Genomic DNA, 18,001 nt, shown 5'->3' on the forward strand with positions numbered 1-18,001 from the left:
GTCAGACAGATGTGAATCCAGTCTTCCTTTGACCTGCGTGGGCACAATCTAGAGCAGAATTTGGCCTCTTGCTGCCCTTGGGAAAGATAAATTGGGTTAAGTAAAATAAGGAAGCACTACTGTGTCGCCCTCAAATACGACAGCTTTTAATCTGAAGCCTGTACCAGCGGCAGTTCCCACGAACAAAAGGTGTTCATAACACTGAAATGTCAGCTGTCTTGCACAGCTGCGTATACAGCTAGAATCTAGTCTTGCTGCTGTTCTGCGTAAGAGAAGATATCTTGCTAAGCATATTGATTTCTTTGATCAACCTTCCGTCCTCTCCAAAAGATGCTATCCCCTGGGTATAGCATAGCCTGGTCTTTCCAGGTATTGCAGTGCTTCCTATTTTGGTGATATGCTCCCTTTATGCCAGCACAGTGAAGTCCTAGGTGCAGGAGCAAAGAGATTAAAATGCTCTCTTCTCATTCCTCTGCCTTCTAAGGTCCTTGGAGACCACGGAAGTAAGCCACAACCCCCACAGCAGCCCCAGCAGCCATCACAGCCCCAACAGCCACCTCAGCAACAGCCGTTTGCACCACCAGCAGGCCCACCGCCTCCCCCGCTCGCTGGGCCACCTCCACCACACTTCCTCCACCCTCCTCCACCAGTTACTTCTGTTCCACCTCCCCTGCATCCTCCAGGTATGTGTTCACACAGCAATGTATGGCAGTCGGAAGCTGCGAGTTAGGACATCCCAGGCTTGGAGCAAATCAAAGGTTTAATCGTTAAATGCTATGGGACAGTTGAGCAATCGGGTAACAGGTCCTTAGACCTGGCCAATCTTTGTTCAGTGTCTCCATCAGACTATTTAACTTTTGCCCTTGAATGCTTGAAAAATGGCAGCTGTTCCTTGAAAAAAACCTCGAGGCTTTGTTTCTGTGAGAGTGCCTTTGGGTGCTACCGATCCATTTGCTTTATTGATAAATGTAAAGAAATGGGTTCCTGTTTATCTGTGGAGGAAGCTAAGAACATAGGAATTGCTATCCTGTGTCAGATCAGCAGGCTGTTTAGCTCAGGATCCTGTCTGGCTATGACCGATTCCAAATGTTTCAAGGGTGATGCTGGAATTGGCAATTCTGCAACAGCAGCTCTAACAAACAACTTTCCTCCTAATCCAGGTCAGTTCTCGGTTGGTTTGTGCCTTGAAATAACAAGATTTGTATCTTTCTGTGTTTGTTTCTGTGCATTTTATTGTACTGATTGCCACTGCAGGATGATTCTTGCTGCTCCTAGAAGACTCTAGTGTCCAGTGCAGACATTAGAGCAATGCTTCATTTTAAAAGCAAAATATAAATAACATAAATGAGATCTTTACCATGGGTTTCTAGCCCATTGGGTGTGGTCGGTCCTCAGCATTCACAAGTTTGTGTGCTCTTACCAATAACCAGATGGGTTTGTATTGTGCTAAGAGTACTTGGCACTTGAGGAGATGCTGTCGAGATAAGTCCTGTGTCTGCAGGAATGCCCTTTGCCCCTGCAGTTACAGAGTCCTGAAACCTATTGAGACAGCAAAGGTAAAATTTCTAATTTTTTTCTACTTTGTTGTCTTGAGCACCATGTTGCAGAACAGTCTCATCTCTTCTGTGCATGTAATAACTCAGTTTCCACAAGGTTTCTTAATGCATCTGCAACATGAAGGCCGGTAGTACTATTTCTGGGCACCAGGCAAAATAGGGCAATACTGGTGGAGAGAACAAAGAACTTTGCAACTGAAAAGGCCGACTATGCACACTCATGTGGCCTTTCCCAGGTGGCATAGGGTCGTTTTAACGTTGATCCTTTCCAGTGCAAGTTTACAGACATACTGGCCATGGCCTAAGACACGCTTTTCTGTCTTCACTTCCTACTAAGTCTGCGCATCTTCTGATCCAACACGAGTTGTGTCTGTGCCCCTGTTGCTTTGGGCTTGAATAGTGCATTGAGGTTGATGCGAAGGCCACACTCTGGGCTTTCCCTGGTCCTGTAGGCAGCAGCCAGACTCTGAGAAGTCACCAGGAGCATGTCATGCAGTAACTCCTATATTTTGCACTGGCTCCGGATGCAGAAGATACGTAATAAAAAATATAGTCAAGGTTTTTAATCTGAGGGGGATTATTACTGCAGTACTTGCTGGTGGACCGTGGTAGCTTTTCCTACTGCCTTTCATTAAAATGATTGGCAAAATCAAGATAAATTCACTCGTTCTTTTGGTTGTGGACTAGGGTATCTGATTTCACCATGCAGTTATGATTGACATTTTTTTTAAAAAAACCAACCAACAACAAACAAGCAAAAGGGCACACTGGCGCCTGCAGCAGGTTCTCCTCTCCAGCTCCTTCAGTTGTTCTGAAGTCCAGATCAATTGTTCGTGTGTTGACACTTAGAAAAAGGAATTCTCCAGTGTAAGAGAGCAGCAACATTTAAAATTATAATATAATAAAGGTAAAGAGATCATCATTTGGGAAAATTATATAGTTTGTAGGGTAGTTACTGCTTAATAGCACCAGTTTTTCTGCTGGTCTGTTTGTGCAAATATGTGAAATTTATTCACAGGTGTGCTTTCAGGTTTAGCTTGAGGTACAGAGATGACATGCTTTGCCTGTTGTCCTCACTTGTTTTGCTTGCTTGTTTATTTCTGTAGGTCTGCCACCACCCGGTCCTATTCCAGGTAGGTGTTAACTTGCTCTTAATAACAGCAGTGATTCTGAACACAGATGGCCCTATCTGAGCATTTGGATCCACGAGATAGGATGATACCAAGACCCATTTTAGAGCACAGTTACTTTAAGGCTAATAAACTCCAATGCAGGGTTGGAACTCCAGCTGCTTATCTTATATTCTGGACCTAAATAATAATCTGTATGGCTGCTTAATACTATCTTGTTTTGTCTCTGAAGACCAATCTAGAAAGTGGAGAACTTCAGATGGCAGAAGCCAATTAGATTTGAAATGGTTTAGTTCTTGTTATGGCATTTGCACAGCAGAAGTCTGAGTGACAAATCAGTGCTTTGTATAGGAATTTGGAGTGTGAGACTGAGCAGAACAAATGCCATTTCCTTCAGAAGCCTTTGCTCCCTGGTGTGCAGTAGGGATGGTGAATACTAATAAAGAAATATAACAACCAATCTTGTGCATAAGTTAAGAACCCCACTAATTCAGACCTACTATAGAACTGAGTTTCCTCTAGCTGTAATTTTTTTTTCTACTGGAAATTTTGCCTAGTCCAGGGAAAACAAATTTAGCTGTTTCTGTAGCAGACCATTTGGAGCGATAGTTCTGACTGTATGCTGTACATCTGAAAATCCAAGGCCGATGGTGACCATGTACATGCAGTCAGGCCACTGCCTTTGTGTTATACTGTATACTTGATTCATGTACTTGGAATAGGTCTGTACCCAAAGCACTTTGGGCTTGATGTGCTTGTCCTTACTATGCGTCAGACATGTTGGACTTGATTCACAGCTTTTGTGTCCATGCTTTTGTATTCATACTCTGCCCTGGGCTTCCCAAATGGAAATATGGAAAACCTACACTAGCTGGGCTGTCCCTCAGACCAAGAAAATTCCCGTGTTTGTTAAAATGTCGCTTTTCATGCTCCTCTCAATGTACGATAATATTGTAGAGCTGGGTTTTGTTGTTGTACTAGAAGGAACCCCCTTGTAGTAAGCTTGGATTTAGAATAACTATATCGTAGTGAAACTGGATGCAAACTGGTCTTGATTGTAGACATTGCAGCGCCCAGCTGCTAGTCAAGTGCATTTAGATTAAAGTTGTCTGGGAGGAGCAAGGTGGACGAAATGACCAGGCTGTTGCAAAGAACTTCCACTTCAGGTAACTGGGTTGGAAAGGGAGATGAGGGAGAATACATGTTAATTATGATAATGATGGTGATCCACCACCATTAGAGTTAGGCGTTTATAACAGTAGTGCTTTGAAGTACTCGCTCTTAGTGAGCAGGTGTGATTGAAATGCTCTAGGCATTGCATTTTATTGGAAGATCTTAGGAAAAGGAGGGGGGGGGAAGCATCTGAGACATGTCCCCCAACTTGTTTGCAGCTTACATCTCCACTAGCTGAGCTGGAGACTTCAGGCTACCTCTTTCTGCAGTGACATGCTTCTAGGGAGAAGTTCTCCTGACCCATTTTAGGTGTTCACAGTAAGAGGTGATGAATTGTCCCACGGTTCCACTGACTATGCTGGCTCAATCTCCATTGACTTGAAAAGGAACCTGGAGTGGCTAGCTTCAATGTAAATGACTGCAGTTAGTCAGATCCTATCCTTTGTATCCATACAGTTTGCTTCTTTTTTTGTTTGTTTGTTTAATGATAAACAGGAATTTTTATGCAAAGTTAAGCCAATGAGTGGTTAGTCTGTTCTTGTTGGCATTGGTAACTGCCTATAGAAGTAATGGTTGCTTATAGTTATGGATACAAGTTTAAGAAGTTCCCTGTAGGAGCAGTCATCATGTCCTCCTCGCTTTCAGATTGGTCAAGGCTGAGGACTTTGGCTTCCAAGGCTTATGTCACTTCTGGAAGTGGCCTTCATAAAATTCTGCTTAATTCTGCTTTCTTGAAGATAGCTGCCTTGTGGTTTTGTATAATAACTCTTCATGTGTTGGACATTGGGCCCATTTTAAAAGTGTCAGACCTTTCAGACAACTCTCTGCATTGTTGGTGCTATGTCTTCTCATGGTTTTTAAATGTATATGTGCTCAGAAAATTGGCTTTCTTTAAAAACAAACAAAAATGGGTGAATTGTATGTTACGTGCTTTGTAGGAGACAAAGTTACTCATTTTAATCAAGGAGCAATAAAACCTTTGCTGTAGTTGCAACGTCTGCATCCCAAGAACCAGACTTTTCTGTCTTCCACAGGACTGTAAGGGTTAATGTTTACTCTTTAATGAATCTTATGTTTAAGATGAATAAGCCAAAATAGAAGGTAGTTCTTCCTTTATTTTTCTTCCCATGCCCCTACAGAACTGACATAGCTGTAGGGTTTTAATTGTGGTAGGAGATGCAACCCTGAAGGAAAATGATTCCATTTCAAACAGGGCCTTGTTTAGAGTAAAAAGATGCTTCAACTGCTTTTAACTGTAAACAGCAATGAAGTCTTGTTGCCTCATGGCAAGCTGTGAGATCTTTGTGATGACTTATGCTTCTTTGTCTAGGGTTGTTCCCGCCTCCTCTGGCACCACCACCAGCTCTCCTCATTCCAACCTTGGATGGGTAAGACCACACCTGGGCTGAGGCATTGGTACAGCTCCTCTGTAGTGAGAAAGGGTGGAGGATAGGTCTAAAACCAGTGCTGGTAATTCTTAGTCTGGTCTTGGATTGGAGGGGGGGGGGGGGTGAGAGCAGAGTCCGTAGGGAATCCTCTGTGCATTTACCATGATTTGTCATATTCATGACGCAGGAAGGAGTCAATAAAATCTTGGCATGTACTTAGGTCTAGTGCAGAGCACTTGATAGTGTGTTATGTTACTCCAGATGTTTTCTGTAAAGATTATCCAGGTGCTTTCTAAGCACTGGTTATTGCCCAGGAAGCCTGCCTGATTTACAGAAGGGAGGGGTAAAGCAGGCCAAGCAATTGAGTTACAGAAGTTTCAGAAGCTGTGGCAAAGCAGCTGCACCTGTATGCATTTCTGATAGTTTGCAGTGCAAAGTGAAAGGGATTCCCTGAAACCATGGGTTTCCCATGAGGATGTTCCACAGACCTTCAGAAAAAATGGGGTAAACTTGCAGCACAGACATACCTGCAAGGGGTCACTGGAGTTAGTAACTTGCATCCTTTTCTCTCTCTCCAAAGCCAGCCAGCCAGCTACAATAACAGGCAGCCTCCTCCATTTGGCTACAACTCTGCAGGTGAGCACTGAAGATAACAAACAGTCAGACTGCTTATATCTCTCTTCTCTGGTATTGGGTAGTTTGGGCTTTTCTTAAGCTGATGGACATCATGCTTGCTTTAACTTTAGGGTCTTGCCTGTGCCCCAAACTATCCCAGTCACTAGGCACACACGCTGAGTTTGACTACATCATAAGGTGTTTGGAAAGCTGAATGTTTTGCAGCAATGGTGAATGCAATTTTGTAGTTGAGCGCTAAGCCACAGATGACCGTTTTCAATGCAGATACGCAGCAACAGAGAAGCTTCCCCCATGTGCCTCAGCAACATGTTCTTGTCCTTGTTTGCACACATACTTGCTCATGCTCACTCACACTCTTCCTTTTCCCCCACCCTCAGCTTCACATCTCCCTGAGCTTTTGAATGCCCTCCTCCCTCGCTTTATCGTCTTCCTTGCCTACAGGCATGTGCAGGCATCTGTCTCCTTTTGTTTTGTAATGGAAGAGGCAGTGCCAGAATTTCAGCAAATTTCCTTCCCTGTTGTAGCCCTGCCAGCAACATCCGTGTCCTTTCCCATTTTCTGAGTGACCAGCACTTGGAGTGGCACCTCCTCGCTATGCTGAGCAGGCAGAATCGCCGGCAGCACTGCACTGTCTCCTTTGCAGGAGGTGGTTGGAGGAGTGGGCAGCGTGAGGCCTTCCTGAGGAACAGGACCCTCAAGTGCTGTCATACGTGCAGCGTTTCAGCAGCTGGTACCGCCTGGGGATATGACCTCGCTGGCCCAGCTGAGCAGGCCCCAGCAGGCCAGCATCTGTATGGGGATGTGCTGGTGGCTCTGCGCTCATCAGGTGGCATCCGTCATTAACAGCTCGTGCCCCCAGCCCTCCCCAGCTGCCACCTTAGGTGAAAAGGTACCTGGTGAGAAGTGAGACCTTGTAAGGGTGGCCAAGGGCCTAGGGCTAACTAAACACAGCTGGCTCAGCAGCAGGAGAGGGCTGCCTCAGCGATGCAGGCACCTTTGCCCTCTAAGACAGGACGTCTGGGAGGGATGGATTGAAACTTCTCAGTGGAGACCTTACAGCATGCCCTATATAGCAGGACCTATAGAGAGCAAGAGCTGGGGGAGTGCACAGCACTTGCAGTAATGTGCTGTGTGAGGGGCTAGGGAGATTTTGCAGTGACGTCTGTAAATATGTGGTCTTGCTTGCATCTTCCTCAGGGAAAAGGTGTTGACATGTTCTTAGCAAACTGCTGGCAGTAAAACGGGAGAGTGAGGACAGGAGGGAGCTGGGCCATTGTCTCCTCGGATTCAGCTGTACCTCCAAAGGGTATCTTTGGGAAGGGAGGGACAGGGAGGATGCTGTTAATGCTTCAGATGAGCAAGGATTCTGCGCTCTCTCACTGCAGATTCAGGTTTCATCAGCTACCCACCCATCTCCACGTCCCACACGCCCTGGGTGACGACGGTGGACAAAGGCACAAGCAGTTCCAGCAGCAGCCATTGGGAGTACTCAGGCTCGAGGCGTGAGAGGGAGCGGGAACGTGAGCGGGAAAGGGAAAGGGAGAGAGACAGAGACCGCACTCCGACCACTAGTGAATACAACAAGTGAGTGCTGTTTTTCAGCAGCTTCTGCTCACAGCTACCCAGTAGGAAGCTCTGGCCTTGCCCTGGAGCGCAAGAAGGTGTTTGGTCAAGGGCTGGGATTGTAGATTTATACCAGTTTAATTTTCTGCAATGTCTGGGGAAGAGGTACTTTGGATCAATAACTAGAGGACAAACTAGGAGCCAATGTCACTGGCTGATTTCCTGTGTCTGTTTTTTTTTTTGTTTAAATCCAGTAGAACCAGTTACACTTGCTCTCCCACCTGTAAAGTGAGGCCAGTAAATGAAATAGCCCCTCTTTGTTTACTAGGTATTTCACGGCTCAGTGTGAAACATTGGCCATAGAAGCTGCTGTTTCTTGTCTTCTAAATGCAACTGTCAGATCAAAGGAAAAACCACCCGTGCTTTGCTCAGCTCTCCTTTAGAGGCTTTCAGGGCAAGGAGTGCCCTTCACCAGGAGTCAGCCATGAAATGTAAATCCTTAACCAGGCATTTCTGCGAGCAGTGCTGGAGACAACCACCTTGGTGGGAACTGATGTGATCTCTGGTGACAGCAGTGCTGGGAGCACTTGGGAAAGGAGGCTTTCAGCCTCCCAGTGTTAATCTAGAGAGCTAAAGTGAAGGCTACGCTGCAAAGACTCTTTCTAAACCCATCACTTTTTTGTTCTGTCACAGGCAGCGTCAGTGTTTTGCAGACCTCAGGGTCAGAAATACCAATAGTCATTCAAAACATGATCAGAATGCGCATTCCCAGCAGAGGGGTGCTGCCTGCTGGGGAACTTCCCCTCCCAGGGGGTGAGCAAACAGGACAACGTTTTCCTAACCTTCCCCCCGCCCCCCCTTTTTTTTTTCCTTACAAGCTTGTGGGCACTGTGGGTGGAAGGGGGAGGAACAGGACAGAAGACAAACTTGCTACAGTTTGAAGAGCTCAGACTCCCACACTTCCTGAGCAGGTTCATGCTGCAGCCAAGTCCTGTGATCAGCACTCCTGTGCACATTGTTAGCATTTCTGGGTGCTTTCGAGCATGCCGACCTCTAAGATTGTGCTTGCCAAAGCAGGGCAAGTAGCTGTGCTCAGTGGAGTCCTTTGGAGCACTCCCAGACAATTGATACTGGACATTTGTTTGTCTAGCTTGTGTTAGGATGATGTTTCAGACTTCCTTTCTCTGAGTCTGAATATTGTTTCCCACAGTGGGACTTGTTAACCCTTTAGATTTTGGGCTTTCAGAAGTTGAATAGGGACTATGAGATGTAGAGGGGAGCGTGGGGTGTATCTGAATTTGGGGTACATCGTGCCCACTCCTGTATGTGGATTGAACGAGCTACCTTGAGCAGATAGTTAGGTATAGGTGGAAAGACCATGTCAGCTGTACTCGCAATTTGAGTCTTTGAACTCGTGAGGAAGCAAATTGTCCCTTAGTCTAACTTACACAAAAGAATTACAGGTTTTCTGGGACAATAGTGTTGTGAGGTAAAATCCAGCACCAGGGGAGGCAGAATGATGAGGAGCACGTTTCTGTTGTTTTTGAGCAAGGAAGCTGGATGTCCTGGACATATGCCAGAAGGATTGTGAGGGCAAAAGCCCTGAGACATTGGCCACATGCCTGGTGCTAAGGTACTCCCTTGGCAAATCCAGAGAACAAATTTTGTAAACCCTTTGCATTGAGAGGGTAGGAAAAAGCCATGATATTCAATTTTTTGGGCTTACGAGCGATGTAATAGGCAAATGGAGAAAGTTATTTCACTGTGGTTAGAAACTGGGATTGGGTTGCAGCTTGGGTTCAATAAGCAGCAGCAACTTATTGTTACAGGTTGTTTTTCAGGAGCATCACGAATACCTCAGCCTGTTGGTAGAGTAAGAGGTGACAGATTTTGCTGGTGAGGGTGGGGTTCTACAGTCCTGTAAACATAGCTCCTGACTTTCAGGTCCACGAGTGGTGCGTTCCTCTGCCTCACTTCTCCTTTCTCTTCTTAAGTGATGATGAACGATACCGCTACTACAGCCGAGAGCGCAGCTACGACTTTGAACGTGACTACCGCCGGAGTCGAGATCGCAGCAGGGAGCGAGAGGATCGACACCGAGAGCGCAGGCACAGAGACAAAGAGGAGAGCAGCAAGCATAAGTCTTCAAGACGGTAAGAGCTGTCTAGGGTTGAACTGGGCTGTTGATGGGAACACACCTTAGCTGTAGACAAGAAGCTTGATGTTCTCAGAGTGAACTGTCACCCTGGGTCATACTGGCTTCCTGTGACCTGCTTGCTGATGTCCTGAGACGTGGCGCCCAGGCAGAGAAAGTGCTCTCGGGCATGTACCTGGGCAGGAGACAAAACTATCTGTAGTAGGGAGAGGAGCCCTTGGTGTTTGTAAGTTCTCGGTAAGGCAGCTGGCAGGATGTCGAATCACTGCCAACAAAATTGCAGCTCTGATTGACAAAGGAGAGGTTAACCTGTGCTAACCATCACGTCAGAACAGCATAGCTCCCACTGCTAAGAAGGTACGCACAAAGTAAAATGCAAAACCCTAACAGAAGCATCAGCTTTCAGTATTATGTGTTCTTGTGCAGAAGACAGGAGCTCTCTTCAGCCTGTAATCTGAAATTTCCTTTTGGAGCAGGAGGCTGAGCACTGCTTGATGAGAGCTCTGTGCCCAGTGCTTCTGATAGTGAGGTTGATGATGATCTGGACAAAGGTGAAACTTTTGGAGCAGAGCAGGATGTCCTAAAATCCCAGGTTTTCTGGAGAAAATGTATTTGCTACAGATGATCTTCCTGTGAGAGCATTCTTCTAGCGAAGTAACAGGTCTGGTCTCTGGTCTGAGGCAGTGCCCAGTTGCTGTGTGAGTTTACATCCTGGTAATGATGAGCAGACTTGCTCTTTTTTTTTTTTTTTTTTTTTTTTTTGGTCCTTCATCTTAGTTCCTTCTTTTAGATGAAATTCATGTCAGCTCTCTAGGTAATTGCCCTTATTTTGAAATTGGTATCAGAAAAACTCCTACGTAGTGACTGGAGGTAAAAGGCTGTTCTCATCCTTAAGGAGATGAATAAGTTTTCAAGCAAGGACTGATTGCTGAAGGGTTGGAAACAAAGTGATGGGAAGAAAGGCCAGGACCATAATCAAAATTGAATGCAAAACAAATGGAAGTTGAGCTGATACCAGACTAACAAGCCGATAGCTTTAAGGGTTATTTCTCAGCTTCCTCTATCAGAACTGAAATCTAGTATGAGATCCCTGACTGCATGAACAGGATGGAATTCACCAAAACAATGTCAGAATCTGCTTGAGAGCTCGATTCATAGAACTGGGCTACTGCACGAGGTGGGAATGAGCTGACTTTTCCTCTGCTCCTTAAACCACACACAGGTGCTCTCTGTCTTGCTCAGAGTGGTAGGATGGGAAGTGTTTTTTAGCGAAAGCAAGTGGAGGAATACTTTTTGTGTAAGGGCACTTTGAGTGCATATCAGAGTCCCTGCTTGAGGCACTTTGAGATTTGAGCCTGTTTAAGGCATTTGCAGAAAGATGAAAGGGTTCCGTTGTAGTTTCCAGTTTACTGCAAATTGTCCAGTCTGAAGGAAATCACTGACGCTCGTTTAAATATTAAAGGACAGTCGCATTGTTCAAGCATAAACCAGTGCCACGTTACTGTCCACAAGGTGGCTGAAGATGTGTTGAGGAGAGGCAGCAGCCTTTTTTTTTCCTCCTTTGGTTTTTGGGTTTTGGTTTTGGGGGTTTTTTGATTGGTTTTGGGGTTTTTTTTCTTTTTTTGGTTGGGGTTTTTTTTTTCATTTTAATGACTGTGAAACCATTTATTAAACAAGTCAGAAAATTACTTGAAGCCAGGAGCTTTTCAGCCGGAGCTTCGGTGGTTCAGCCAGTTAGGTGTCTCTGCTGCTAAACTGGTATTCCAGCTGTGGTAAGAATTTGTCTCTACACCTGACTCTGTCCCCACTCGTGGAGCTGTGTGTCCGTACTGTGTGACTGTACGTCTTCCTGTGATAAATTTAATCTGCTTTTTCCTGTACTCTGTGCTGTGTTTTAATTCCGCCACCTTCACACCATGGTCAGCAGCTTACTTGATTTTCAGCCTATGAGGAGAAATAATTGCACGTTTGAGAAGACTCAGAAAATCTTTTCCCAGGAGGGGCCGAGAACCAGAGTGGGCAAAACCAGAGCTCCCACCTTCCCACTTTCCCAGATGGGAGACAGAGGCTGAGCTCGGTGCAGGGGGGTTGTGTCCGGCATGCTGTGCGTACGCGGTGCAGCTGGCTGTGGTCGGTGGTGCAGGGCTCAGAGGCATGCACAACCTAGTCAGAGTTAATTCTGGCTGGGATTTCTCTCAAATCACAGAAATCCTGCATGAATGTCCACAGCTGTCCAGCTATGTCTGGAAGACAATTCTGGGTGAGGAGATAGAGGAGTTTTAAAGCACAAAGCTAGTGAAGTGCCAGGTCATTTATGTGTAAGCAGAAGTAGAAACAGGACCTGCCTCTCATTAGGAAACCCGCGTTTGTCTAGCTACGTTGATCCCTTTCTTGCCTCTAGTCCAGGGATTTCCCCAAGATACTCAGAGGAGTGAGTGTCAAACATCTCTCAGATTTAGGACGCTTCCTTCTCTCAGCAGCCTCAGTGCTTCACATTGAAGCTTGAGATGCATCAAAATCGTTAGAGCTCCCTTAGGAGTGGGAAGGACACAGAGATGTTGCTTATAAAAACTATCCGAAAATTATTCTGACAGCAGTCTGTGTAGAATGCTGCCTGCCTAGGCCGTGTGCTGATGCAGCGTGTGGTGTAAAGCAGCCACCTCCAGCGGCTTGCATAACCTGCCCTTGGTTCAGCCACATGCGATATCAGATCGTCCCAAATAAACATGATGAAGCCTTTCACTGGCACCGTGATGCCCTCAGCACTTCTGATCGGCCTCCTGTTTATTGTAGATCAAAGCGCTCCGTCCTCGCGCGTGCCGTAGTCAGTGCGTTCGGGTCTCTTCTGTGGCAGAGCGGTGCTGATGCAGGCTCTGATGTAACTTTCTTCTCCCCTTTGTTCCCCACCACAGCAAGCAGCATGAGAGCGAGGAGGGGGAGAGTCATCGGCGTCACAAGCACAAAAAGAACAAGCGTAGCAAAGAGGAGAAGGAGGCCAGTGAAGATGGTGCCCAGGAGGGAGAGGAGCAGGATGCCAAGGAGTAACCCGGGCCCACCGTCAGCCGTCAGGAGGAACTTACTCCTTTTGAACCAGCGTGGCATTGGTGATGTTTTGTTTCGGGGGGTTGATTTTTTTTTTTTCTTTCCAAGGGAAGAGAGGCTGACTCTGGGTGAGCAGTGAAGCATGTTGCAGTGGTTTGAGAGCTGAGGCTGCACATGCAGTTAAACTTTTTTTTTTTTTTTTTGATACGAGACAAAATACAGCAGTACTAGTATACAAAGCACTGAGCTACTCTACTCATAAACATCCCTAGGGAGAACTTTGTTGTATCAGATCCTATGGTTTCTGATGGAAGATGGCTTCAGCTGAAACTAACGCATTTAGGTAATAGTTTTTGTTTATTTTTTTGTCATCATCATTCCTTTTTGAAAAATAGGACAGTAAGTGTGACTTGAAATTTATTGTCCAAAGAAGAGTGTGATTTAGATCCTGAGAGCCAGCTTAGAGTCTGGCCTCTAGTAGTGAAAAGTCTCATCCCCAAATAAATTTCTTTATAGCTACAAAAATATCTTCTGATCTCTCTGTGGCCAGCCGGGCAGCATGTGAGGAGGAACTGCTTTTACTGGTGGGTCACAGGGTCCTGCTTTGGTCTGATGGCTTTGAGAAGCTGTCATGTGTGTTTACGCAGGGTATGCAAAGACTTCAAACCTACCTTTTTTTTTTTTATCCATTGCAAAAATAGTTCTATCATATATTACACCTGGAAGTGGGAAATCAGTGGAAGACCCACAGTAAGAGCATGAGTGTCTCTTTTATTAGTTTTGACTAACTTTTTTCTTAAGAGTTGAGCTAAATAGTCTAGCACAGTAGAGAACATGAAGTCCCATCTAGCAGTTTGCCCTCATGGGTTTGGCTTATTTCTATTTGGTTATCACCAACACTCCTGTGCAATGCATTCCTTCCCCCTAGATCTCGAAATAAATACAGTCAAATTCCAAAGTTTGTTCGGACTTAGTATTGGTTGGGGAGGACGGCAACAGTGATGTTTCTGGGTGGGAAGAACAGGGGAAATAAATTCTGAGGGGTTTTGGTCTGTCTAGTACTTAGGATTCTGCACTTCTGTTTGTGTGAGTCCACAAGTGACTTATTTTTAAGTATCTTCCACTAGCTAGACTTGTTATTTAAAACTGTCTTAAATGTTTGCCCTAAAATCTTATGGTTCTGAAATGTTACGGGTTTTTTTGTATTGTAATCTCGCAAGTCCGAGTGTCATATGAAGCTTACAACCTTAGAGACTTGAGCCAGTATAGCACTATGATAACAGCTTATATGCTATGACAGTGCATTTGATGAGTCACTAACTGCAAAACCTGTGGGGAGAAGAAAAAAGAGTGGGATTTTTGTTTGTTTTTAGTTTTTAATGTAGCTGTGTATACGTGCTTTGAGATCATGGGAAACATGCGTGCAGTGGGGTGGTGTGTGCACTGAACCCAAGTTAAAGGGCAGGGCTTGGAATCGGGCTTCAGAGTATTCCTCCCTCTGCAGCCATGTCACAGTTCTGGTAGAACACCACGATTTAGGAATACGGCATCTCTCGCCGGTCGCCTGTTTGGGCATCAGACGAGGGCAGCGGTGCCTCGCTGAGAGGCGAGCTGCAGGAATCCCAGCTCCTGGCACTGAGCGGGCGGAGCGAGGGGAAACCTCCTGGCGTGCTTCTCCCGGGGTCAGGGTGGCGGGTTTCAGCTGTGATTGGTTGCCCGATCACTTTCAGGAACTTGGGATGAACTTGCTTTTATCCAGTTGTGGCATGGTGTGGGCGGAGGAGAAATCAAAACAAAACTGGTGAGAAGGATTCGAGAGTGCTTGGTACGTGCCCCCTGGAAACACTTGCCTGCAGTGCAATGACAAATGTGCCCACTCCCCATTTCCAGAGCACAGGCTCACTTGCACGACATGGGAGCGTCAAGTGGGAGAGGGGCCAAGCATCCTTGTCTGTGCCTCCATAAAGAGCCTGTATTCTGTAATTAGGAAATCTGGTATATTTTTTTTCCAAAACATGAACTCTGGCAGCTAGCACCAAAGGAAAGGCCAGGCAGTGCCCCCCAGACCAGTCTGGGCTGGTTTTTGCCTGTCTTGAATTGGGAAAATGCTGGCAGTAGGGTTTTACACTAAGGTAAGTCTAGGGTTTGGCCCCCAGGCAGTAGTATTACTTCCATTTTTGCATGCTGAGGTGTATGTGGTGCCTCTCCACAGGTGGATAGAGCTATCCTACATCCACTCCCCTAGTCTCTTGCTCTGCTTGTGGAGGTGACAGAAGCTACTCAAGCTGTAAATAGGCATAATTAATGGTGATGACATCGAGTCTGCATCCCTCTGCACCTGGGCTTATTGGTGGTGGTGTGGGAGAGGGGACGGAGAATGTTGTATTGACGAGTCAGGGCTGCAACTTCCTCTTGTGTTTTATTTGAATGTTTTTACAGATGGACCCGAATCCTTCACTGATGTTAGCAGGCTGTGAATTTAAGGGAAATAGTTTGAAATGGTTTTATTTTAATGAAATAAATACAGGTGAAATGTTTGCCTTTAACGTATATAGAGAATTCTAAAGGTGGGGCCTTGGAAATAATCTTTACTTGCATCAGGTAACTACTGCAGGTGTCATGGTTGTGTTTGCTGGGGGTACTGAATGGCGACTCTAATAATTCTCAGAAAAGAGGCCAGTTCTTGGACTGGTGGCATCGGTACTTGTACTGGACCAAAGCTGGAGCTGAGACGTGGGCCTGTGCATTACCGAGTGCAGAACGCCCCAGGTGCCAAGTATTGCCGAGAGGGTGAACTCCACAGCCAGAGAGGAGCACTTGCACAAGCGTTACTACGCAAGCGCGAGCCAGCTTCATGTGGAGAGAAGGTGTAAGGCATCTTGGGGAACCTCGGGCAGGTGTTCAGCTCCTGACAGTATGAAAAGGGCACAGCTTTAAGGAGGAGAGAGGCTAACTTCGTTATGGTTGTGCAGCGTATAGTTAATGGCAATGATGTCTTTCTCCCAGACCATCAGGGTCGGGGATGTTTTGTGCTGCCTGCGCTGCAGTAGTAGAAATCACAACAAAAGCGAACCCAGCCCCCAGCCTGGATGCGCAGTTCCTGTGGGAGCAACAGCGGCAGTCGCGGCGTTGCCTCTTAGCTGCTGAGCTGTGCAGCACACCGAATCAGGGAGTTAAGCCTCATTAAATAAAGCTTTATTTCTTCTCCGGGTTAGCTTTTCAGTCCAGTCAATGCTGAGCCCCACAGGCACCAGTGGGCTGCAGCCAGTCTCACAGACAGGAGTGGGGGCACAGCTGAGGGGAAGGGGCTGTGTGGGATTTACTTTTGTTCAGGTTTTTTTCCCAGTCACAGCCGTAATATATTTCAGGATAGTCCAGCCCCTTTCCTGGGAGAAGCAGAAGGCAATTACTCTATTTCCTGCCTCACAAGGTCAGTTTCTTGGAGGAGTGGCTGTTGTTGAGGTGACCTGTTCTGGGGGCATTAGCTGATACACTGGAAAGACAGGTTAAAAAACCACAGATAATACATGTTTTTCAGTAATATTAAAATAATTTATGAAGGCATCAAAACAAATTCAACATCTATTAACAAGCTGATCTTGGAAACAATACTTAAATTACTAGGACGTTTTGGTGAAGTTGAAGGCACCTTGCAAAAGAGTTGGAGTAATAGTAAAAATCATGCTGCCTTCTGCAGCATCCTCTTCACTTAAACTGTCTGACCACCAGCTGCATGGCTTTTTCCTACTGTGCTTTATACAAGTGACATTTGGTACTAACAGTAGGAATTGCCCTCTCTCTATCTACATAAATATTTACTGTTCCATACCAGGCACAGGGTCTGCACATTGATTGGAAAGAGACAAAAATTGCTTCAGGTTTTTCTGTTCCTTTGTGTCAGACGGAGGTCGAGTGACTAGTTTTCCACAGGCACCTTTCTGACTTTTGTGAATTATTTTACTCTCAGCGGTCAGTAGGAACAACAGGAAAAAAAGGCCCCAGAGCCCAGCTGGCCACACACTGTTTCTGCTGTCAAAGTCCACAGCGGTATTTATCAACCAAACAAAGAGGCCCCACCGTGTGCCAGGGAAGCTTTTGTGAGGATTGGATCCTGAACTATTTCTGTATAATAGACTCTGATAACAGGCCCTGCTATATACTGCCTTAAGCTAACAGCCAAAGGAAGTGAAGTCACTCTGTATGTAAACAACTAAGTCATCTAGCAAGGAAGAATTCTACTCTGCAGTAATAGCTAATTATGAAGTAGCCAGGCCTAAGAAAAGCACTGCTTAAGACAATGATGGGCACTTACCTGCAGTTGGCTTACTACAACAAGGAATTAAACATTTGTTCTAGGTAGCATTTTTACTGGGGATAGAAACTCACTTGATTTGTATAACCTGAGCTGGCCTTGTAAAAGGTACGGCAGAAAGAGCGTAAGAGGAAAGATCTGTCTCAGTGCAACCTGGTTTGAGAAAGATCTGTCGTTTCTACTGCTGATTGGCAACTTTCTTAAAAAAAGGAGGGAATTGCTTCATGTGGAGTTTGCAGGTAGGAACTTAGCAAGGTGTTTTAGGTCAAACAACCTGCTTTGGCTTCAGTTCTTTTATTGTAAATGTTAACTGTAGAGTGGGTTTGGACTGAAGCCAGGCTGGGCACACTGTCCTTCTGGAGGTAGCTTGTTTCATACAGTTGGTGCAACGTGGCCGAGGCAGCCAGCGACCCTCTGAGCTCACCCGGATCCAGCGAGATGATAGTTTGCTCCAGCTGCAAGAGGGACGTGAACAGAACTGCGGGAGCTCATCTCGCATGCCTGACAGTACAGGTGCTGTGTCAGGTACATCGTCCTCCCCCCTGCCTTAACTCTGCATCTGATCACTGGGACACTGATTAAAAATAAGACAGCATCCTGGGATAGAGCTTTCTTGTAACAAGACTGTTTACTTAATTTAATTTATAATTTATTTACCTTCTGTGGGAAAAGCTGGTTGTTTTATCAAGTCATAAAACCAGGGAAACCAAGCTGAGGAAGGGGATGAAAATTAAACAAATGCCTTATCTCTGGCTACTGTGATAGATGCACTTGACTTCTTAATGGAACTAGTGGTAGCTTGGTGGAGGCTCCAAAGGAGCTAAAGGCCTAAGCCATAACCAGACCACAAACTTCTCTAGTGTCAGTCTGTTCTCTGAAAACCCACAAAGGAGCAGTGCCACCGTGAGCATCGATGCATATGCGATGCATATGAGCTTGGAACACTGATTGTGCGATTAACACGTGCATAGAGGTGGCTTTTCCACACCTCATTTATCAAGGAACAAAGTTGTGGGGTACAAGGAGTCTCATGCATACCTTTGCCA

The 18,001-nt window shown here is 45.8% G+C and overlaps 1 protein-coding gene across 1 annotated transcript in view; it reads left to right on the forward strand.

Annotated features, from left to right (window-relative positions):
• LOC128154004 (pre-mRNA 3'-end-processing factor FIP1-like) overlaps positions 1 to 13,601 on the forward strand; it is a 28,922-nt gene extending 15,321 nt beyond the window's left edge. Inside the window, 7 exon segments of the mRNA XM_052814017.1 lie at positions 485 to 683; positions 2,663 to 2,689; positions 5,190 to 5,247; positions 5,828 to 5,883; positions 7,269 to 7,467; positions 9,441 to 9,599; positions 12,514 to 13,601. Coding sequence (XP_052669977.1) covers positions 485 to 683; positions 2,663 to 2,689; positions 5,190 to 5,247; positions 5,828 to 5,883; positions 7,269 to 7,467; positions 9,441 to 9,599; positions 12,514 to 12,646 — 831 coding nt within the window. The 3' untranslated portion in view covers positions 12,647 to 13,601.
• Positions 13,602 to 18,001: the final 4,400 nt, after the last annotated feature.

This window comes from Harpia harpyja, chromosome 18 (genome assembly GCF_026419915.1).
Source record: "Harpia harpyja isolate bHarHar1 chromosome 18, bHarHar1 primary haplotype, whole genome shotgun sequence".
Lineage (NCBI taxonomy): Eukaryota > Metazoa > Chordata > Aves > Accipitriformes > Accipitridae > Harpia > Harpia harpyja.